This window comes from Lathyrus oleraceus, chromosome 5 (genome assembly GCF_024323335.1).
Source record: "Lathyrus oleraceus cultivar Zhongwan6 chromosome 5, CAAS_Psat_ZW6_1.0, whole genome shotgun sequence".
Taxonomy (NCBI): domain Eukaryota; kingdom Viridiplantae; phylum Streptophyta; class Magnoliopsida; order Fabales; family Fabaceae; genus Lathyrus; species Lathyrus oleraceus.
In genome coordinates, this window is record NC_066583.1 from 282,801,823 (window position 1) to 282,827,119 (window position 25,297).

At 35.5% G+C, this 25,297-nt stretch overlaps 2 protein-coding genes and 1 non-coding gene across 3 annotated transcripts; 1 reads left to right on the plus strand and 2 right to left on the minus strand.

Annotated features, from left to right (window-relative positions):
- Positions 1-2,431: 2,431 nt before the first annotated feature.
- On the minus strand, positions 2,432-3,067 carry LOC127083906 (uncharacterized). The gene has a single exon (XM_051024270.1). It carries the CDS (start codon positions 2,993-2,995, stop codon positions 2,483-2,485), a length of 513 nt encoding a protein of 170 aa, XP_050880227.1. The 5' UTR covers positions 2,996-3,067; the 3' UTR covers positions 2,432-2,482.
- A 61-nt stretch (positions 3,068-3,128) lies between these two features.
- Positions 3,129-3,200, plus strand: TRNAP-AGG (transfer RNA proline (anticodon AGG)). Its single transcript has one exon. It is a non-coding gene; the product is annotated as a tRNA-Pro (tRNA).
- A 120-nt stretch (positions 3,201-3,320) lies between these two features.
- Positions 3,321-6,429, minus strand: LOC127083905 (rop guanine nucleotide exchange factor 5). The gene is made up of 7 exons (XM_051024269.1): positions 5,871-6,429; positions 5,654-5,770; positions 5,247-5,401; positions 5,067-5,141; positions 4,668-4,958; positions 4,196-4,552; positions 3,321-4,100 (listed from the first exon to the last, which is right to left on the minus strand). The coding sequence occupies exons 1-7, from the start codon at positions 6,181-6,183 to the stop codon at positions 3,600-3,602; spliced, it is 1,809 nt and encodes a 602-aa protein (XP_050880226.1). The 5' UTR covers positions 6,184-6,429; the 3' UTR covers positions 3,321-3,599.
- Positions 6,430-25,297: the final 18,868 nt, after the last annotated feature.

A 25,297-nucleotide genomic window follows, 5' to 3' on the forward strand; every position in this document is an offset into this window, starting at 1 on the left:
GGCAGTTGAAATTACAGGTCCACTTTCTATTTCTGGAAAATTTTCTGATTGACTTGATTTTCTTCCATGATGAGGTTGAACATGATAGATGAGGCTTATACAAGCATGAATGAACTCCTTCAAATCAATTCTATCCATCAAATCTCTGATTAAATCAACTGTTGACCAAGTTTGACTGTCTGTTGACTTTTCTAGGGTTTTGGACTGATCGAACTTCTTCTGATGATTTCCAAACCCTAATTCCTTGAGAATTTGACCTCAAATGATGTCTCAAGTTGTATGAACCTTTGATTATTGATCATGATGCCCAAATTCCACAAGAATGGCCATCATCCATTGCTTTGACTGATCAATGACTGACTTTGACCTAATTGCTGATGATTGCTTCAACTGCAAGCAAAAAGATTAGACTGACAATATTTTTGTACTTTTTGAATGATAAACATATGAAAGCAAAGATATACAAATGCAAAGTATGCTTGGTGATCAAGAAACAAACCACAAGGCAATCTACCCACCAGAAGGGAACAAAGGCATGCAATGATCCTTGAGGTTATGATATGAATGATATGGGCCATGAGGGATCTTAGGGCCCAAAATTGGGGTCTTACACACCACAATATTTTCACATTTTCTTGATGACTTTTTTTTTCTGTCATTGGAGCGAGAGTTGCAAAATTATAACTCACTGAGTTTTGAGACAAAAAATGGTTGTTGAGGAAACACTAGTACCAGTGTCCTCGTCCTCACCATCGGCAACAACATCGTGTAGATTGAACTTGAGGTTTATGTCATTTTTTAGCCCCATAGTTAGCGTTAAATGTATTAGCAAAAAGTACATTGTATATAACCTTACTATTAGTGAACCAGTAAAGTCTAAATCTAAGTGTTATATGAATCCCTCCCCTTCACTTCGTCGTAAATTGGTACATTTATATCCAAATCCTTTATTCTTTTCTTAATCATCTTGGTCGTTATGGTCATTACGTCATTACTGCCATTAATTGTTTTGTCTTCATTTTTTAGCCTGTGTAACCTTTATTAGAACAATTACATGAGTTATAGTTAAGCTAGTAAAGCTGATCAATTTCTTGATCCAAGGTCGGGCCGACCTCGTGGCCGGAAGAACTCGCCCCCTTTCATAATGGCGAGTTTGATCGATATGATTAGAGATCGACATGAACTCGCCTATGCCATTTTGATTACTCCTCAAGGGCTTAGTGTGCTCTAGCTCTAAAGGGTCAGGGTCAATTGATGCCAAATGGACTTGGACCATTACAGATATACTGGTCCACAGTCTCTCGACTCAATCATGTAGCATATAAGGGCAAAGGAATTAAGTAAGAAATGTGGCTCTAAAGGGTCAGGGTCAATTGATGCCAAATGGACTTGGACCATTACGGATATACTGGTCCACAGTCTCTCGACTCAATCATGTAGCATATAAGGGCAAAGGAATTAAGTAAGAAATGTGGCGTCTCACTGTCCTTTAAGCATAAAGTTTGCATGGATGAAGTGGTTAAGTAAGAAGCATGGTGGTGCATGGTCTCTCAAACAAGAGGGTTTGTAGGGACCGAGATTTTAAATATAAAACTACGTAGGCAAAATGATTAAAAAAAAAAGCATAGTGGTACATAGTCTCTCAAAAGTGAATAAGTAAGAAGATAATGATCCAACAAAATCTTTATTATAAATTGTCCAAAATCTAGATTGAAATTTTTATATTTTTTAAACCATCTTTAAAAAAATAATTAATATAATTCTACAAATTCTTTAAAATCTTTAAAAAAAAATTGTTTTGACAAAGTCATCTCTAAAAATCTAGTTTTAATGGTTAAGAATAGAGATTAGTATTCTCGTTTTATAACACAATTTTAAGATTTTGTAGTGGATAAGTTATAAATTTATAAGACCAAAATAAATATAATTGAGCACTTCTTTCTTTGACTTGTGTCCAACGTCTGTTGAGTACTTATATATGAAGATGATTTAGTAGGCTCATATTATTAGGTTTGTTCCGGTGTAGATTGCTTTTTGGGGCTTAGGCCCTCCACTTCATAATATATATATATATATATATATATATATATATATATATATATATATATATATATATATATATATATATATATATATATATATATATATATATATATATATATATATATATATATATATATACTCTCAAGTTTTTATCAACATTGTTTATCAAACATTACAAAATTAATCTACTGTATTATCTTCTTATTCAACTATTCTCTATAAATTGATATGCTTTAAGGTAGTTTACAATTTGTCTGCTATTTTTTAACAAAGATAACCTAATTCAATCCCCAATACTAACAGCATTGAACATACATAAATTACTAACTCATATCGTAGTTGATTTCATTCTAATGAAAGTAAAAAAAAAAAAAAACAGAGCACTGTGTTGAATTGAACAGTTATTTCATTTCAAATAAAGTAACAACGCAAAGAAAACCTAACGAGTAAAAGCATACACAACAACAGTAACATAAACCAGAAGCGCAATAGGAACAAAGATGAAAAGCGGAACAACCGCCGCTAAAGCATGCGGACTCCCACAAGCAAGCGTTCCGAGCTTAATCTGCACAACATTCGCCAGCGCAAGCATAAGAAAAGCGCAACCGGAAGCAGATCCGATACCGGAAACAAGCATACCGACGCGGAGAGCAGATCTGTTGATATGAGCTACAGCGGAGGAAGTGCGGGAGAGACGGATAGCTTGTTTGAGTGCGAGAGCGACGAGGCTGGAGAAGAGGAAGGAGCTGAAAGAGTAGACATGGAAGGCGACGAGATTTTCGGCGATGGCGGCGGTTGGGATGCAGTTCGGATCTGAATTTAGGTTGTTGGAAGGGTCGTTAGGGTTGAAGGATAAGCCGATGAAGACGCCGAGTGTGAAGAGAGAGTTTACGTTTGTTATTGCGTCTAAGGCGGTGATGTGCACGCTCGTGAATGAAGATGAAATTGCCATTTCTTGTTTATGTGATTTCAGTTTCTAGTCTTTGTTTTTCACGGGTTATTGAAGCTTTTCTTAAATCAATTAAATGTTTTATGTTTTCAAATTTACCTGTCAATTACATAGTTTTCAAGCTTTAATAACACATGGGCATTTGGTCTAGTGGTATGATTCTCGCTTAGGGTGCGAGAGGTCCCGAGTTCAATTCTCGGAATGCCCCCTATATGATGTTTTGGGTCCAATTTTTCGTTTTTTTACACTTAATAGTTTTTCAAAAAGTTTCAAACATGTAACAACTTTATGGTAAATATAAATATATAATATAATGATTTCACTTCACTTCGGTCCAAAAGGGTTCGTTTTCATTGAATTAATTGCTGAAATATCATTTGAACATGATTTCAAACATATTTGAATTCAAAAATATAAATACCAACTGCTACAGATTTCACTAGTAGTAACTATTTCAACGTGATTTCAAACTACGAATTTGAATTCTACACTACTATCAAACAAAATACTATTTGTTAATGGTACAAATGAAGAGGGAATAAAAATTAATAAATGTTACAGGACTTTGTTGTACTCAACCCAATTTGTAAACTGCCTGTGCTGTGCTTCATTTTGTCTGGTTTTTCAGGGCGCATGTTTCCTTATGAGGTTGTTCAGTTTTCTTGCTACATGGGTTTGAACAGTTGACCTCAGTTGAATTGGTACATGTCTTTGTTTTCGTTTCAACGCCGAGATAATTTGACAATGCTCTTCTCACGCCAAATCCGCGGCGTTGAGGTTTGATGTTGTTGACGTTGTTGTTGGTGTTGTTATTGTTGTGGAGGAAAGGAGTTCTCTCCCCTTTTGAAGGACTAATCAATGGCATGGGTGACAATTTAGGTGTGCAAAATGCTGCTTTGTGTGGAGTGCCGGAGACAGACACCGAAAATGGATGTGAAATCTTCTGATGAGAAACCATATTTGTTGTTGTATGAGGAACCAATGCAAAATTATCTGAATGTTTTGTCAAGTCATCGACGTATAGCAAATCATCGATGCGTGATACAATGTTAAAAGCCATGCTCTCCAAAACTCTAGAGTAGCTTTCTAGAATAGATTTTCCAACATCCTGAAATGTTTGAATCAAATAGGTCAATGTTAAAGAAGGCCTTGACATTGATCATGCATGAATAATAATAATAAGATATATAATTTGTATGGTACCTTGTTGCATTGGATCTTGGTGGTATCCAAGGTTGTTTGTGTTAATCCTGGGAACCTATGCTTCAAGGAATTCAGAATGTTTTCTGCTCTATTAGCTAGCAATTCTCTCTTGTCTCCATCAAGCATGAAGTCCTTGACTATCCCCCATGATGACTTTGTAGTTGAACGATTCGGAATAGGCGTTGATTTGTGGTGAGCTCTTCGACGCCATACATAAAATGCAGCTTCAACGCGGTTGGCAATCTCGAGTGCAATATGTTCAGAAGATATGTCTAAGCAATCAAGTAAGCACTCTGAGGAGAATTGATCTGATGTGATGTATCGGTAAATAAAATCTCCGAGGCAAGCTCTTCCATTCTGTAAGTAAGGACATGTTTAAGAAAACTCGAATTAATGTTCAAAACAATCTCATAAATTGACAGAAGATTAACTTGTAAACATTTCAATGGTATGGTTATGTTAGAAATAAGACCTTAGGGAGGGTTTCCAAATATGACTCAGGAACTTCCATTTCGGCCAAAGCAATGCTGTTGATAGACATGGCTGCTTTGAGAATTTGACTAGCACTTTCTCGAGAGTGATTCAACTTCTTTCTCGAGTTCTCACTGAGACCTGCAGGGGGGACACGGGGTACCGGGAGCCACCACTTCTCTTCTTGCCGCTGAATTGACTTGCGAAAAGAGGCTGAACCATCTGCGTCAGCGGTTACAATTCCTTGATCAACATACCAAAATTCTGTAGCTGTGAAACTGTCTAATATTTCCTGTGTTCAAAGAAAAACGCAAGTCAATTGAAAACTGCAATCATTCAACGACGTCTCTGCCAATTAGAACTACTAACGTGCCATGAAAGAACAAAAATCGATACTCACGAGTAGCATGTTATCGAGTTTGCGAAGGGCTGGAAGATTGATACAAATATCTGTCCTAGGCCTGCAAGTCATTACCTGCAAAACGAACCATATTAGAAACATCACACTTCATATATTACATGTATGAATTGAATGAACTCAAAATTTCAGCATTGGATTCAAAACTCAATCCAATTTTACCTCGAGTTTCTTTCCATCAGGAAATGTTTGCCAAGAAGGTATTAATTCAACAATGTGATCACTAATGCTAACAAGCCATTCCATCTCTCTCTGCCACATTTCTTTCTTCTCACAAGGTAGTGGTTCTAGTCTCCATAGTTGCCCAAATGCAGTAGCTACATGATCATAAAATCCAAAATAAATTGAATAAATCATACAATTTAGCAAGTGTTTGGTTCTACATTGACAAAAAATTGATTTTTATAGAATAGCTTTGCTAAACAAGATTTTAGTAATCTGAGTCTAAAACACTTGTTTGGAGTAAAAGATTACAAATTCAAGCTAAAATATATCCCCAAAACATGTTAAGATTAATTTTATAGGTCTAGAATCACTTTTACAATATGGATCTATGTGAGTAAACATACCACAAAGATTAGTAATGGCATTAGAGATTGCCAAAGCAGTGCAAACCCCTTTTCCTGAACCTGACATATCTTCACCAAGCAACAATTTTGCAAACCTCTCCTTCATCATATCAACATCTGTTTCATTTTTTTAAAAAAAATCTAAGAATTAGCACTTACTAGATATTATAATTAATGACTTAAAATCATATTATTGACTTCAAAAAACTTAACTAACCTGGGATTTTTAAACCAATAGAGGTAAATTTCCTGTGATCCAACTCCAAGTTGGGTTTATGTTTTTCATCAGAATTCAAACGCTTTGAATTGGAAAGTGTAGCTTTGAGAATAGGCCAACCAAGAGGAGCAGGAGAAGAAAACCCTTTTGCTTTAGCTTCATCTGAAGTAGAAGTAGAAACTGAAGAGGTAGAAGTAGAACTAGATCCACTGAAACTAGTTTTTCTCGACTCAGCACTTGAATCAGTGACACAACAACGAGACCCATCTTTTTTCTTGTGAGAATCTTCACTGTTTAGAGATAAAGTTTCCATCTTTGAGTAAAAAAAACAGGTTTGGAAAGTTTTGAATTCGAAAAGGTGAAATGGTGTTGTTTGTGACTACTCAACGGAAAAAGAACATAACATAGGATTGTGATGACGATGAAGACACAAACACGCACTATGTTTTTGTTTGAGATGAATTTGAATTGATTTTGAATTTTCAAAGTTTGAAAAAATGGTTCTGTTGTGTTGCCACATAGAATGCTAACGTCTCTATGGCTTTTTCTCTTTCTCTGATTATTACTGTTGCAGGTGTGTTCAAAATATTATATTCAATAAATAGAAATTTAAATTTAAATTAAATAAAAATAATAATGAAATTACTTTTTTTGTCGTTTTCTTTAATTTTTATATTACCTGTTGTTATTATAACTGCTTCTATTTTTATTAATTTGTTGCAATTTTTGTGGGTGTATTAAAAGAAAATAGAAGTTGTATGAAAATTTAAAACAGATAGATACTTATTATGGCAATATTTTTATGAGTGTATACAGTACTTTTATTTAAATGTTTAGTACATTTAATCATAAAAAGGAATGTCATTATTAAATAAGATTTTGCATGCTTGAGATTTCAGTTGTTGCAATTTATTTTGTTAAAAGAATACTTTATTTTTTAAAATGTTGTACATAACAAATCACATGTGTGATTTTAAGGTAATTAGTTATGGATAAAAATATTTACATACATATCCATTGTTATGAGATATCTCTAATTTGATTTTGCTGAAAAAATGTATATTATTGTTTTTAAGAAAGAAAACAAACTCTTGATATTTTCAAAAGAAAATACACTCTTGATATTTTCAAAAGAAAATGCATATTTATTTTATATAAGAATATTTTAGAGTGTTGTATGAAAAACAGTTAAAGTGATCAATAAAAGAAATGTTGCTTATGTTTAGATTATTATTATTTTTTAAAATAAATGTTGCTTATAAGTTTTTAATTTACAAAAAAATAAAAGTTGGTCAAAAGAAACATTTTAGAAATTATTTTTTTTAGATTAATTATTATGCATTGTCAGGGTAAAAAGTTTTACGCTGTCAATACATCACAATCATCCGTTCATATTATTTTTTAAATGTTTAAAATAAAAGTCAAACTTTTCAAATAAATCAGTGGTTGTGATTAACTCATAGTGCAAAAATCTTTACAATGTATGTCCTTGTATATCAATTAAATTCTTTTTTTTTCATCCTTGAGACATACAATATTCAACAATAATATTTAAATTACCTATAAACTTGTATTTAATTTGTTTAATCCTTTTAATATCTTTTATTAACGCTCCATTGTAACGGTAAGTGTAAATGGTGTTTTTTTTTCTTCGTTTAGTTCCAAGACAAGGTCCAATGATATACCTGAAGTTAGTAAATCCCAAGACAAAGTCCAATGATATACCTGAAGTTAGTAAATCCCAAGACAAAAGGTCTAATGATTTAGAGATTTAGATATCCTTTCTTCGAATTTCAGATCTTTGTTTTTTTAATCTTGTCCCTCGTATCTCAAAATTCCTTTCAATACATCCTTCTTCAGAGTTATCATTCATGGCGGCATCCAAAGTTACTCGCTTTGTCGTCCAACAGCAAATCGGTGTTGTTGTTATTGAAGTTGTAAAAAATGTACTTCCTCTTCCTCAAGAAGAAAACGATCAATTCTTGAGAGCCTCTTCATCCAATCCTTCGCAACAAGATCGTCTTCGACTGAGAATCGTTCAAGGAGTATTTCAACCTTTTGTTCCTCAGATCCACTTAGCAGTTTCATCAAGGCAAACTTTTTCATAGACCTGCACCGCTAACTATGATTCAGGGATAGGAAAATCTCCCTGACCTTCAGTTGTTACAAGCTAACCTCGGGATGTAACGAGTTATCGATATGTTAAATAATATGCATAATCTGGTGCAACAAGATAATTCATAACTCTTGGTTGAAAGACTATTTAGAATTGAAAAGAGCTTATAACACGTCAATCCAAATACTAGCATCGTGCAATAGGCAGACACCCAAAGAAATCAAGTTGTCGTTCCTAAAACGGCTTCTATCATAGCAGAGACACAACAGGGAGAAATGCTAACATCGCCAAGACATTGTTATCATCACAAACACATGACTCGTTCACACAATTCTGAAGGGAGAAGCGGTAGCCACACTCCCCCAGAAGTCAGTCGTCCTTGAAGGATGGAGAGGTATGAATGTATGATGAAGGCATCCCAATCCTGGAGTGAAAAAAAAAGCATTTGTTCACTCACATCCTCAATAGCAGGATTCCAAGGTCATTGGAAAAACCTTTGAAGCTTCAAACTACGATGAAACTGGGGACTCATATGAACACGTTGATCATGTGGATGACCAGTTGGATTACTATCACTCCCTGTAACACCCTACTTCCTGAATCGACAATTAAATAAATAAAACATGTATATCACGAATATTCTCCAAGCAGGATGCTACTCAACATCAATAAAACATGCATGAACCACATAATAATAAAACTTGATTCATTTGATAAGTAGTGTAATTTTAAAACATTGGGCACAATGACCCTCAACAACAATAAGTTTGAAAAAATGGTTCAATATCCGATTAAAGAAAAGATATGCAACATAAGAAAACAATTAAAAGAATAATCCATCCCCTCGTGTTACATATCAAAGCGACTCCAATTATAAGACTCGATCGACAAGCAACTAAAGAGGCACAACATTGTCCTTAACCTCAAGCTCCTATTCAGGTACCTGATTATTTGTACTCTAGAGAAGCACATACGCCATTGTTGGGTGTGAATATGGATGTAGAAACACGGTCTAGAGGGGAGTGAATAAACCTAAAATAAAAAATGCAACCGCCATTTTCCAAAATTATAATGTTTTCAAAAATGAGTTGCAAGTGGAAGATTTGAAGCAAAAATGAAAATTATACATTTGAATATGATCAAGTCAACACAGTTCATTTCACAAATATCCAAGATTATAATAACGAAAAGTTTGGTATGAATTGATTCAATTTGTGTAAACATAAGGAGTGTACACAATTAATTCAATGTGAAACTTTCATATTCAAATTTTTTCCAGATTTATCAATCACAAGACTAGCTTGACTAGTTATCCAATTCCAACAAAACCTAAAGGTTACGTAATAAATCGCTATAAAAAACAAAACGATATAATGCGAAGGAGTTGAAAAACCTAGCATGCAATCACTACTAAATTAAACGCAAGAGTAAGAGTTAGAAAGATGACACCGAGATTTATAATGCTTAAGCGCTCGTCCTTGCTTTGCCTATGTGCACTCTTTAATGGTTTCCCATTGGAACCAAACTCTTCTACATAATATTTACTCTAACATGTTTCTTGAATCTTCCAATAACACAAATTATGCTCAAAGCCTTCATGTGTACCTATGAACCCCTTGATCCTGTCGATTCCTTGAGCGATGAAATTGTCCGAAGATCAGGAAGAACTTTGCCTTATTTGTAACCTTCAACTCAATTACTACTAAGGCAATGCTGTAGAGAAGAACCTAATTCTTTTCAATGGAATTTGTCGCCACCATTGATAATCTCTCAATCTTTCTAACAACCTGAAAAATCAATAAGATCTCTAAGAATAGGTTGTTTCAAGTACGTGCCTTCTTCAATCAATCTCAGAACTCTCGCTATCAAGATCTGAACTCAATTGAAGTTGAAGATATGAGAAATTCGTAGCAAAACTTTGAACACTCAAAACAGAGGAAATTTATTTTCACTAAGAATCACACTGAAATATCTTAACAGAATGATTGTGTTATGTGAAGAATGATAACAAAAATGATTTATATGTGCTTAAGATAAAGCACACAAAATGGTTCAAAAAATTGAGTTAGATTCGAATAAATAAAAATATAATTTGGATCAAATGAGAAAAATGAAGTGGAATGAAAGAAATAACAATTTTTTGAAAAAGATGTCAGTTGATTCGGATCATGCAAAACGTGATTCGAATCAAATACCATGTGATTCGAATCATGTTGAAAATTGGATTTTGATCAAATGACACAGAACGGACAAGGATTTTTGGAAAAAGGATTTGATTCAAATCATGTTCAAATTTTGATTTGGATTAAATCAAACAGAATCAAATATAAATTTTGAAAAATTAAATTGATTCGAATCATGTACAAATATTGATTTGAATCAAATCAGGCAAAATTTGTTCCCAGGAAAATGATCAGGATCAAGTGTAAAATTTAACCAGAAGCAAATCCATGAGTTTAGCTTCTGTCCAATTTGATCAGGATAAAAAATTCAGTTTAAAATTGAAAGATTCAAATCAATCTTGTAAAATCTCAATTTTTCAAAAGCATTTTGAGATTTTACCTTTGAATCAAAGTTGAACCAAAACACAAAAAGATTTCATCCCATTAACATATGCCATTAATCAAATAATATTTAGATCAAGATCAAATCTAACCAAAGTTTTATGCATGCTAAGAACGAATCAAATCAAACTCGATTCCGAGAAGTGTAATCATGAAAGAGACTCAACAAATCGAAATATATAAAAAAGATGAAAGTGATAAGACAAGCAACAAAATAACTGGATAGTAGGGGCATGCAACTACAATCTCCCATTTTCATATGCTTGACAAGCTTTCACTTTGAATTGAGTCGACCTTTGAGTAACGTGCATATGCACCCCCTGAAAAATTGCACACAAATAACTCACAACATAAAAACGCATAAAATAATTCTAGACTCATTACAACTTCTCCCCCTTTGATAACAGCAAAAAGAGATAGTTCGAAATGTGTCTAAAACCAAAGAAACAACCAGTAACATATAATTCCAAAGAACATATGAGCTAAACAACTAAGAACAACATACAACAACCATGATCACATATACAATGAAGACATGCATGTTGTTAGATGAGGGCAACAATCTAGAGGGGGGGGGGGGTGAATAGATCGCAAATAAATTTGTTTGATTAAAAAAATATGTTTTTAAAAGTATTTTCTATGGCAAGTGAAAGCGATTCCGGATCGACACTCGTTTATACCAGACTGTTATAGGAAGAACAAAATATGTGTATTTAACCGTAACTAAATGAAATAAACACACCACAATGATGAGAAAAAAATCAATAGGTTTTTCAAAACAACGTTTGAACAATTTTACACTTTGATAATAAATTTCCAATAAAATTAAGAAACCAAAATTGACTAAGACAATTTGTCAAACACTTGGTATGCAATAAATACCAAGTTGATTTTCTATTTGTATTGTTGATGTGAAAATCCTATTGCAAGTTTATGAATTGCAATTATCTTAACAAAAACATTTTGCGATATTTCAACACTAAGGAATTATCAATATGTGAAAATTTGCACAATAAATGAGTTCACAAATTTTAAAGAAATTATGTGAACAAATTATGAAAAATAAAGAGAGAGAGAGAGAGAGAGAGAGAGAGAGAGAGAGAGAGAGAGAGAGAAAGAGAGAGAGAGAGAGAGAGAGAGAGAGAGAGAGAGAGAGAGAGAGAGAGAGAGAGAGAGAGAGAGAAAGAGAGAGAGAGTCTAAGTAGTTCCTCAATTATCCTCACTATGGGTACGTCTACCCCCCAATTTCAAATGGAATTGAGATATTAAATAATATTTGCAAAATATTGAATACAAGAGAGAAATAGAAATGCAAACCCCCAATTCTCAAATTTGATGTTGATTATATCTTATTTTCTTCTCTTGATCTTAAGCAAGATCAAGTGTCCCAAGATTTCCAATTGATCCTCCAGTTTCGCTACTTCTTTGACAGAAACTCCTTTCTTCAAAGCTTTCACTCGAGAGAGTCCTAATTGAAAAATCTTGTGCCAGAAACTGTAACACCCCGATAATAATAAAATAATTATTTAAATTGAGTTAATAATATATTTATTAATTTAATTAAATAATTGGAAATTTTATTATTATTATTATTGGAAAATATATATATGTTGGAAATAAGGAAAAGAGCCCATTTGGAGTAAAAAGGTTTTTACGTGAAAAACAGAGAAGCGATCGTGAAAGAGGAAAAGGGCAAAGAGGCAGAGCAAGAGGAAGAAGGTTGAAGAAGAGAAGAGCTTGGAGCTTGAGATTCGCCGGATTAAATCAGGTAAGGGGGGTTTATCGTCGATTTATGGGTATTATGGGATAATATGTAATGGGTAGTGATAAGCCGTTATTTGACCCTAATTGGGATTGGTGAATGCTGGAATTACGTTGGTTAAACTGCGTTAAAAACTGAAATTTAATCCGTGATTGTGTGAGTCGTGTTTTCCCGAACGTATAGCTTTTTACGGAATTGGAATCGGAGGTTCGGAAGTCCTCCAATGGCGGAAAATGCGGAGAATTCTGCATTCTGCCTTGAGTTAGCGCAGGAACAGCTTCTGTCTTGCGTTAACCGGTTAACCCAGGGTGTTAACCGGTTAACACTGTTTTGAATTGTGAAAATTTGTTGTTTTGTCTGCGTTAACCGGTTAACCCAGGGTGTTAACCGGTTAACACTGTTGTGATTGCTGAAATATTGCTGTTTGTGCTGCATTAACCGGTTAACCCAGGGCGTTAACCGGTTAACACTGTTAAGTTTTGGGACAGGAGGCGTGTTGTGCTGCGTTAACCGGTTAACCCAGAGCGTTAACCGGTTAACGCTGTTGTAGAGTGGAAAAATTGACTTTTTAATGTGGTGTACATAATGGAGAGTTGGCCTATGTTGGCGTATGATGTAATAGGGATTATATCCCGCTGTTTTGAGCAGTATAGGTATTAGTAGAGTGTGCTAATACTGTGTTTAATTATTTGACATGATATGATGTGTTGATACATGTGTTGATGATGTATGATGATATGCATAATGCTGTGAATGTATATATTATGCATGTATTTGTGAATGGACTGTTGTATGGCTTAGAGTATGAGCATATGTCCATTGTGGATTTGTTGTTGATGTTGCATTGCTAGATGATTAGCGTGCATAGCATAGCCTTTGGGGCTGTAGCTAATTCCCATGGTGAGGAATTAGTGAGTGAATCATTGTGGATTTGTTGTTGATGTTTGCATGCTAGATGATTAGTGTGCATAGCATAGCCTTCGGGGCTGTAGCTAATTCCCATGGTGAGGAATTAGTGAGTGAGTCATTAGATCTCAAATGAGTGGGACTAGTGAGCTTAGTAGCCGTATCTGGATTTGATCGGTGAGCTTGAACTATATGTTCAAGAATAGTCGGTACCGCATGTGTGGAGTCTCATTGCATAATGTATGTATGGCGTATAATATGAATGGATGTATTCCAATATTATACGTGTGTTTGTGTTGTTGTAGAGTATGATTTGAGATTATACTTGTGTGTTATGGAACGTTGAGTATGATGTGAGCTGATGTGCTGTTACTGATTGTATGTTGTGATTAGGGTGATTAATGTGTTAAATTACTTAACATTGCATGATATTTTATAATGCTTATTATATCGATTGAGGAACTCACCCTTACAACTGTTTTTCAGGTAACGAGAACTGAGTTGAGTAGGAGCGAATGATTGGAGTCTAGTGTAGTCTCCTTAGTGGGTCGTGCTCTGATAGATGTAACATCGGGAGGGGACGTTTTATTTTGTTGAATAATTTACATGTGAATGTTACATGTTGTACATGATTGATGAGATCTCTAACCGTTGCGTTTTATGCGAATGTTTACGTTTTGATTTAATAAAAGAGCATGACAGTTATAATTGGTGAATGGTGTGAATAATTGTGTGACACCCTTGAATGGCATAACTACTCTGATTGTTATATGTTTATTATTATTTTAATTAAATATTTGGGGTATTTTAGAAGGGTGTTACATTAGTGGTATCAGAGCATAGTCGGTCGAGTCGAGTCGTAATTATTCTGTTTCCCCTGTACGGGATAGGTGTTGTGTAACCCTATCAGTACTTATTGTTTTAGTTTGTTTGGGTTTTCAGAATAGAGATGGCTGGAAGAGGTAGAGATGATGCTGCGATTGCTGAGGCTCTGGGTATGCTGGCTGGAGTACTTGGAGGAAATCCGAATGTTGTGGGAATGGGAGTTGCTCGTTAACTGAGTGAGTTCCAGAAGAACAATCCTCCAATGTTCAAGGGAGCATACGATCCAGATGGTGCTCAGAAGTGGTTGAAGGAGATCGAGAGGATCTTCCGAGTGACTGAGTGTGCCGATAACCAGAAGGTCAGGTTCGGTACGCATATGCTGTCAGAGGAAGCTGATGATTGGTGGGTTGCTACCCGCACTGAGCTGGAATCTGCTGGAAATGTTGAGATCACTTGGGCTGTGTTCAGAGAGAGATTCCTGAGGAAGTATTTTCCAGAAGATGTCAGAGGAAAGAAAGAGATAGAATTCTTGGAATTGAAGCAGGGCAATCGGTCTGTGACTGAGTATGCTGCGAAGTTCACAGAGCTGTCAAAGTATTATACTCCCTATAATGAGGCTGCTGGAGAATTTTCGAAATGTGTGAAGTTTGAGAACGGGTTGCGTCCCGAGATCAAACAGGCTATTGGATATCAGCGGATCAGAGTGTTTTCTGACTTGGTTGACTGTTGCAGGATTTTTGAACAGGATTCCAAAGCCAGAGCAGAAAGCTATCAACAGAGAGTTGATAGGAAAGGCAAGAATCAGAATGATCGTGGGAAACCGTATGCAGCTGGCAAAGGTTTCCAGAAGCAGAGTGGGATGAAGAGGCCTAGTGGGGGAGACTCTAGTGCCCCTGCTAAGTGTTATAGATGTGGTCGGGCTGGACATCGTGTCCATGAGTGTACCAGTGCTGAGATGAAGTGTTTCAAGTGTGGAAAAGGTGGTCATTTGGCTGCAGAGTGTCGGTTGAAGACTGTAACTTGTTTCAACTGTGGAGAGTTGGGTCATATCAGTCCACAGTGTCCTAAGCCGAAGAAAGAGAATCAGTCAGGAGGCAAGGTCTTTGCTTTGTCGGGTTCTGAGACTTCTGCAGATGATCGTTTGATCCGAGGTACGTGTTATATTAATGGCTTTCCTCTTGTAGCTATTATTGACACCGGTGCTACTCATTCCTTTATATCTTTGGATTGTGCTGTGAAACTTAAGTTAGAGATATCTGAGATGTATGGTAGTATGGTGATTGATACTCCTGCGAAGGGTTCAGTGACTACTACTTCAGTTTGTTTGAATTGTCCTTTGAGTATTTTTGGTAGAGACTTTGGGATAGACCTTGTGTGTCTTCCGTTAGTGCAGATTGATGTTATCTTGGGTATGAACTGGTTGGTGTTTAACCGAGTTTATATCAACTGTTTTGATAAGACTGTGATATTTCCTGAGAGTGAGGAAGGAAAGGATTTGTTTCTATCAGCCAGGCAGGTGAATGAGGAAGTAGCAGATGGGGCAGAGTTGTTTATGCTGTTAGCGACTTTGGAGGCTAAAGATAAACTGGTGATTCGCGATCTAGCCGTGGTGTGTGATTTTCCTGATGTGTTTCCTGAAGAAGTGAATGAATTGCCGCCAGAGCGTGAAGTTGAGTTCTCGATTGATTTGGTACCTGGTACTAGACCGATATCGATGGCTCCGTATCGTATGTCTGCTGTTGAGTTAACTGAATTAAAGAGTCAGTTGGAAGATCTGTTGGATAAGGAATTTATTCGTCCGAGTGTGTCACCGTGGGGTGCACCAGTGTTGTTGGTTAAGAAGAAATAAGGTACTATGAGGTTGTGTGTGGACTACAGGCAACTGAATAAAGTGACGATCAAGAATCGGTATCCTTTGCCGAGGATTGATGATTTGATGGATCAGTTGGTTGGTGCGAGTGTGTTCAGCAAGATAGATTTGAGATCTGGGTATCATCAGATACGTGTGAAAACTGAGGATATTCAGAAGACTGCTTTCAGAACAAGGTATGGACATTATGAGTATTCTGTAATGCCTTTTGGCGTGACTAATGCGCCTGGAGTATTTATGGAGTATATGAATAGGATTTTCCATCCGTACCTAGATCAGTTTGTTGTGGTGTTTATTGATGACATTTTGGTGTATTCGAAATCTGAAGAAGAGCACGCTGAGCATTTGAGAGTGGTTTTAGAAGTCCTACGAGAAAAGAAGTTATTTGCTAAACTCTCTAAATGTGAATTTTGGTTAGAAGAGGTTAGTTTTCTTGGTCATGTGATTTCAAGATGTGGTGTTGTTGTTGATCCTTCTAAGATAGAAGCGGTATCTAAGTGGGAAGCTCCTAAGTCTGTTGCTGAAATTCGAAGTTTCCTGGGATTGGCTGGTTACTATAGGAAGTTCATTGAGGGATTTTCTAAGTTGGCGTTACCGTTGACGATGTTGACTAGAAAAGGACAAGCGTTTGTTTGGGACTCAAAATGTGAAGAAGGTTTCCAAGAGTTAAAGAGAAGGTTGACTACTGCTCCTATTCTGATATTACCGAGTCCGTCGGAATCCTTTGAAGTTTACTGTGATGCTTCATTGTTGGGTTTGGGTGGTGTGCTGATGCAGAATAAGCAGGTTATAGCTTATGCTTCGAGACAGCTGAGGGTTCATGAGAGGAACTATCCGACACACGATTTAGAGTTGGCAGCTGTGGTATTTGTTCTGAAGTTATGGAGGCATTACTTGTACGGATCAAGATTTGAGGTTTTCAGTGATCATAAACGTTTAAAGTATTTGTTTGATCAGAAAGAACTGAATATGAGACAGAGGAGATGGTTAGAATTTCTGAAGGATTATGACTTTGGTTTGAATTACCATCCGGGTAAAGCAAACGTAGTGGCTGATGCATTGAGTCGGAATCATTACATATGTCTATGTTAATGGTTAAGGAATTGGATTTGATTGAACAGTTTAGAGACTTGAGTTTGGTGTGTGAGAGTACTCACAATAGTGTTAAATTGGGAATGTTGAAGTTAACAAGTGGTATTCTGGATGAGATCAGAGAGGGTCAGAAATCCGATGTGTTTTTGGTTGATAAGTTGACTTTAGTGAATCAAGGCCAAGGTGGTGAATTCAGAGTTGATGAGAATGGTGTTTTGAAATTTGGTAATCGGGTGTGTATTCCGGATGTTACCGAACTTAAGAAGAGTATTCTGGAGGAAGGACATCGTAGTGGCTTGAGTATTCATCCTGGAGCTACGAAGATGTATCATGATTTGAAAAAGTTATTTTGGTGGCCGGGAATGAAAAGAGAAATTGCGAGTTTTGTTTATTCCTGTTTGACTTGTCAGAAGTCAAAGATTGAGCATCAGAAGCCGTCTGGGCTAATGCAACCGTTGGCTATTCCAGAGTGGAAGTGGGATAGTATCAGTATGGATTTTGTTTCTAGTCTGCCGAGGACAAATAAGAATTTTGAAGCTATTTGGGTGATTGTTGACAGGTTGACAAAATCGGCTCATTTCATTCCGATCAGAATGGATTATCCGTTAGAGAGATTAGCCGAGTTGTATATTGAGAAGGTTGTAAGTTTGCATGGTATTCCGTCGAGTATTGTTTCGGACAGAGATCCTAGATTTACATCGAAGTTCTGGGAAGGTTTGCAGAGGGCTTTGGGAACTAAACTGAGATTGAGTTCTGCATATCATCCGCAGACTGATGGTCAGACTGAGAGGACGATTCAGTCATTAGAGGATCTTTTGAGAGCTTGTGTTTTGGAAAAGGGAGGTGCTTGGGATTGTTATTTACCTTTGATTGAGTTTACCTACAACAATAGTTTTCATTCGAGCATTGGTATGGCACCGTTTGAAGCTTTGTATGGTAGGAGATGTCGGACACCGTTATGTTGGTATGAGTCCGGTGAGAGTGTTGTGGTTGGACCGGAGATTGTTCAACGAACTACGGAAAAGATTAAGATGATTCAGGAGAAGATGAGAATTGCTCAGAGTCGTCAGAAGAGTTATCATGACAAGAGGAAGAAGTCACTTGAGTTCCAAGAGGGAGATCATGTGTTTCTTCGTGTCACTCCGATAACTGGTGTTGGTCGAGCTTTGAAGTCGAAGAAGTTGACACCTCGATTTATTGGTCCTTATCAGATTTTGGAGAGGATAGGGGAGGTAGCCTATCGTGTCGCTTTACCGCCGTCGCTTGCGAATTTGCATGAGGTTTTTCATGTGTCTCAGTTGAGGAGGTACATTCATGATCCGTCGCATGTAGTCCAAGTAGATGATGTACAGGTGAGAGATAACCTGACTGTTGAAACATCACCTATGAGGATCGAGGATCGAGAGTTGAAGCAGTTGCGGGGTAAAGAGATTGCCTTGGTGAAGGTAGCTTGGGGAGGACCAGCAGGTGGCAATGTGACTTGGGAACTGGAGAGTAAGATGAAGGAGTCTTATCCTGAGTTATTCGCTTGAGGTATGTTTTCGAGGACGAAAACTCTTTTAGTGGGGGAGAGTTGTAACACCCCGATAATAATAAAATAATTATTTAAATTGAGTTAATAATATATTTATTAATTTAATTAAATAATTGGAAATTTTATTATTATTATTATTGGAAAATATATATATGTTGGAAATAAGGAAAAGAGCCCATTTGGAGTAAAAAGGTTTTTACGTGAAAAACAGAGAAGCGATCGTGAAAGAGGAAAAGGGCAAAGAGGCAGAGCAAGAGGAAGAAGGTTGAAGAAGAGAAGAGCTTGGAGCTTGAGATTCACCGGATTAAATCAGGTAAGGGGGGTTTATCGTCGATTTATGGGTATTATGGGATAATATGTAATGGGTAGTGATAAGCCGTTATTTGACCCTAATTGGGATTGGTGAATGCTGGAATTACGTTGGTTAAACTGCGTTAAAAACTGAAATTTAATCCGTGATTGTGTGAGTCGTGTTTTCCCGAACGTATAGCTTTTTACGGAATTGGAATCGGAGGTTCGGAAGTCCTCCAATGGCGGAAAATGCGGAGAATTCTGCATTCTGCCTTGAGTTAGCGCAGGAACAGCTTCTGTCTTGCGTTAACCGGTTAACCCAGGGTGTTAACCGGTTAACACTGTTTTGAATTGTGAAAATTTGTTGTTTTGTCTGCGTTAACCGGTTAACCCAGGGTGTTAACCGGTTAACACTGTTGTGATTGCTGAAATATTGCTGTTTGTGCTGCGTTAACCGGTTAACCCAGGGCGTTAACCGGTTAACACTGTTAAGTTTTGGGACAGGAGGCGTGTTGTACTGCGTTAACCGGTTAACCCAGAGCGTTAACCGGTTAACGCTGTTGTAGAGTGGAAAAATTGGCTTTTTAATGTGGTGTACATAATGGAGAGTTGGCCTATGTTGGCGTATGATGTAATAGGGATTATATCCCGCTGTTTTGAGCAGTATAGGTATTAGTAGAGTGTGCTAATACTGTGTTTAATTATTTGATATGATATGATGTGTTGATACATGTGTTGATGATGTATGATGATATGCATAATGTTGTGAATGTATATATTATGCATGTATTTGTGAATGGACTGTTGTATGGCTTAGAGTATGAGCATATGTCCATTGTGGATTTGTTGTTGATGTTGCATTGCTAGATGATTAGCGTGCATAGCATAGCCTTTGGGGCTGTAGCTAATTCCCATGGTGAGGAATTAGTGAGTGAATCATTGTGGATTTATTGTTGATGTTTGCATGCTAGATGATTAGTGTGCATAGCATAGCCTTCGGGGCTGTAGCTAATTCCCATGGTGAGGAATTAGTGAGTGAGTCATTAGATCTCAAATGAGTGGGACTAGTGAGCTTAGTAGCCGTATCTGGATTTGATCGGTGAGCTTGAACTATATGTTCAAGAATAGTCGGTACCGCATGTGTGGAGTCTCATTGCATAATGTATGTATGGCGTATAATATGAATGGATGTATTCCAATATTATACGTGTGTTTGTGTTGTTGTAGAGTATGATTTGAGATTATACTTGTGTGTTATGGAACGTTGAGTATGATGTGAGTTGATGTGCTGTTACTGATTGTATGTTGTGATTAGGGTGATTAATGTGTTAAATTACTTAACATTGCATGATATTTTATAATGCTTATTATATCGATTGAGGAACTCACCCTTACAACTGTTTTTCAGGTAACGAGAACTGAGTTGAGTAGGAGCGAATGATTGGAGTCTAGTGTAGTCTCCTTAGTGGGTCGTGCTCTGATAGATGTAACATCGGGAGGGGACATTTTATTTTGTTGAATAATTTACATGTGAATGTTACATGTTGTACATGATTGATGAGATCTCTAACCGCTGCGTTTTATGCGAATGTTTACGTTTTGATTTAATAAAAGAGCATGACAGTTATAATTGGTGAATGGTGTGAATAATTGTGTGACACCCTTGAATGGCATAACTACTCTGATTGTTATATGTTTATTATTATTTTAATTAAATATTTGGGGTATTTTAGAAGGGTGTTACAGAAACCCTCAAATCATACTTGATCTTAGAGGGAAACCCCCAACTTGTTTTATCAATGAAACCCCCAAAGAAATCTCAACCCAATTTGATTTTACATCTTCTAAGTTGGACCTTATCAAACTTTCATCTAGATGACACCCAAAAATAGTAATTACGTGTAATTGTTGTGTGTATGCATAGAAAAAGTTTGAAGATGATGAGAATTACTTTGTATATTCTTTGGTTTCAATAGTTTGAAAAAGATGCGTGAATGTATATATATATATATATATATATATATATATATATATATATATATATATATATATATATGTGTGTGTGTGTGTGTGTGTGTGTGTGTGTGTGTGTGTGTGTGTGTGTGTGTGTGTGTGTGTGTGTGGTGTGTGTGTGTGTGTGTGTGTGTGTGTGTGTGTGTGTGTGTGTGTGTGTGTGTGCGTGTGTGTGTGCGTGTGTGTGCACGCGCGCGCGTGCGTGTAAGTGAGAAAAGAGAAAAAAAATAGAACTTAGAAAATTATACAAGTTTTTGGAATTTTAGACAGCATGCGTCGACCTCTAGGAAGCATGCGTCGACCTATAAAAGCACTTTTTCTTTTATGTGTCGACCTAAAGACTATATGTGTCGACCCAAAATGGATAGAAAGTTTGGTTTTACAAATAACTCAGTATGTGTCGACCTGTGGGACGTATGTGTCGACCTGAAGGACATATGTGTCGACCTGAAGTGTTTATGTGTCGACATATATTGGACATAAACTTTGTTTTTTTGCAAAATCTTCAGTATGCATCGACCTATAGGACGTATGTGTCAACCTGAAAGACCTTTGTGTCGGTCTGAAGTGCTTATGCATCAACATATATTGGATCCTGGCTTTTATGTGTCAACCTGAAAACCTTATGTATTGAGACATACTGAACAAAGGCTTTTATATGTCAACCTGAAAACCTTATGTGTTGACACGTAGACTAGTTTTTCATATAGAAACTTAATTTTAACTTGTAAAACATTTCTAAACCAATTTTAAGTATCCTAAGATGAAAATGCACACATAGACACAAATGATAAGCTCCAATATACACAAATACTAAGTGTCTAGTTTTGACATCATTCAAAACATTTACAAAAGGAAAGTGCACTCACATACTCCCCTTTTTTTTATGATGGAAAAACATACGAAGTATTTGATGTCTTGATAAAAGTCCCCCTGAATATGTGCACCTTAGAGACTTTGTTCTTGTATGGACTTTTCCCTCTTTGACAACATCAAAAATAGATAAAAGCCACAAATTTGAGAAGCATCTTGTAAAACTTAAAAAAAACATATATAACACTCAAAGGCGTTGCAAAGAGAAATTATACAACAATAATGTGCACTCACATTTAATTAGAAAGACGTTAAAGTTAAAATTTCCTAAACATAAATAAACATGCAATGCATACAAAATTATAAGGAGTTCATTACAAACACATCATAACATTGTCAAAACAGAAAAGCATAAGGACGAAACACAATAACATGAAAGACGAGAGATAAAATGCATACAAAATAGGTTCCAAATACATGGTCCAAAAACATCACGCAAAAACTTCATTTTTCATGCAAGAATCGATAAATGACATGCTCAAACACCAAGTATTTCAAAAATACTTCTAAATTGATGATATAAGGGCATGAAACACGTATGATGACAATATAATAACATGAAGCCACTATAAACATATAGATTAAAAACGCATGGTTTAACAATGAAATTATTGGAAGTGAGCATACATGAAATGCATCATTCAACAAATATATCACACGTTTTTGGAACAGAAATGTGCAACCACATATGAGAGACATATAAGCAATACAAAAAAAAACTTACAAACAAAGAGACAGGTGAAACGATACTACCTCATAAGATGAGAGACGAAGGATGCACTCACATGAAATGGAACTTTTTAATGAAAGTTGAAACAAATATATAGAGTGCAAGCAACAAGATATTTAGATAATATTTGAGATATCGAGAATACCCAATTCCCGTCGAATATTGAAAAATGGCTCAGTCGCAAGAGGTTTTATGAAAACGTCTGCAAGTGAATTTTTGATATCAACATCTTCAAAAACGACATCTCCTTTTTCAACATGGCCGCGTAGGAAATGGTGACGTATCTCAATATGTTTAGTACGAGAGTGTAACACTGGATTTTTGGTTAGGTTAATCGCACTAGTATTATCACATTTTATCGGAATACGTTGAAGTTTGATATCAAAGTCAAGTAGTTGTTGTTTGAGCCATAAAATTTGTGCATAACAACTACCAGCTGCGACGTATTCCGTCTCTTCAGTTGACAAAGCAACAAAGACTTGTTTCTTTCTATGCCAACTAACTAAGGAGTTTGAAAAAATGTGGCAAGTTCCACTAGTACTTTTTCTATCTGATTTGCAACTGGAAAAATCGGAATCGGAGTAACCAACCAAACTACAATTGCTACCTTTTGAAAATCAAAACCCATACTTAGATGTACCATGAAGGTATCTAAGAATGCGCTTTACAGCTTTTAAATATGATTCCTTAAGAGTATATTGATACCAAGTGCACGTGCACACACTAAACATAATGACATACCTAGATGTGGTAAGATATAAAAGAGATCTGATCATATCTCTATACCTTTTGAAGTCAACATCCTTACCACTTCCATATTTGTCTAAGTTCCCATTAGTAGGAATTAAAGTGTCGATTGACTTTGCATCTATCATTCTGAAGCGTTTAAGCAACTCTTGGTAGTATTTTGATTGACACATAAACATCCCTTACTTTAGCTGCTTGATTTGAAGTCCCTGAAAGTAAGTCAACTCTCCCATTTGACTGATTTCAAATTCAACATGCATTAACTTTGAGAACTCTTTGACCAATTGCATGTTAGTAGAACCAAATATGATATCATCGACATAAATTTGAATGAGGAAAATATGTTTTCCATGACATTTGCTGAAAAATGTTGTATCAGCCTTCCCTCTAGAGTATCATTTATTAAGTAGGAACTTACTAAGTTGCTCATACCAAGCCCTAGGGTCTTTTTTGAGACCATACAAAGCTCGTTTTAGTTTAAAACGTGGTTAGGATACTTATTATTTTCAAAACTGGGAGGTTGTGAAATATACACTTCTTCACTTATATAACCATTAAGGAAAGCACTTTTCACGCCTGTCGTTGATGGAAAAATGACAGAGTTGCCACCATCCTTTATTCTTTCCTAAGAAACAGGGAAATAATGAGAAAACCTAATAACTAAGGGTAAGATGCTTGGTTTGGGAGTTGGTTAAGTAAGGGGAAGGTGTTAGGCACCCCATACCTCCATTGTACTCAATGGGATCCTCCTCTAATTCTAGGATTAATGTGTTTCTAAGGAATGTTTTCTTTAACATTTATTAATTGTTTAATTATTTATTTATTTACAAAAAAATATATTTTATTATTAACAAAAAGAAAATTTATTAAGAGGAAAATACCTAAAAAGGTTTTTGATTATTGTACTCGCTAGAGTTTACAACTTTATATCTACGTACCCCCATATTCGATGAAGGGTCAGAGCATCGTAGTTCTTGTAAAAAATGTCGATTTTTTTGTTATTTTTATCCCTTGAAAAGTTCTCATGCATCGGGGACGAAAAAATAATTGATTTTGGAAAAACGCCTCAATGCACTAGGGCAGATGACTTATGATTTGAGGTGTGTTATATTGATTTTGTCCCATTTGATTGATTGCAAAAATATAATAATTAATTTATTTAAGAAAATAAATTAATAATGATATTATATATTTATTTAATAAAAATATTAAAAGGATAATTATATAAGCTCAAATATTATATCACTTATCCCTAATTTTTTTATCCCTGAAACTCTAAAATTTCCTTAGAGATTTATCCCATGATTATCTCCATTATTGATTAAAAAATATAATACTTAATTTATTTATGAAAATAAATATTATATATTTATATGACATATCATTTATCCCGATATATATCCCTGATTTATATCCCTTATTTATCCCTCGTTTTTATCCCTTTGGTTATTATCCCATGTCCTTATCCTCTTGATTATTATCTCCTATGATTGAAAAAATATAATGATTAACTTATTTAAGAAAATAAATGATAATATTTAATATTGAATGATATATCCCTTATCACTGATTTTATCCCTGATTTCCTAGATATTTATCCCATAATTTTATCCCATAATTATCCCATAGTTATCTCATAAATTAACCATAAATTATTTTATCCCATAAATGACCCTAATTCTCTAATTAATTAATATTAACTATTCAATTATATCTTTTTTTGTCTTCTTATTTATGTTAATTATAAGGGAATAATTAGAATATTATTAATAAATTATTTCTAACTAACCTTAATTATAATAATCCTATTAATCCTAATATAATATTAACCCTAAATTATTATTTTTTACTAATGTGTTTTAATAAGACAAAATGCCCTAGTTATCAATGATAATATCCCTCTAGCATAAGTCCCCAAATTATTACGTTCCAAGCAACATCCCTGAATTAAAATAAATCTCTAAGGGGGAGTAAAAAGTCAAAGTGGTTACCCTTTGACTTTTTAGGTCATTGGGGTTGATCAAATGCCTTATAAAGGGCCCTGAGCATGTCAATGACCTAGATTCTAAGTCAATAACAAGAAAGAAATAATGGTCAAAATTTG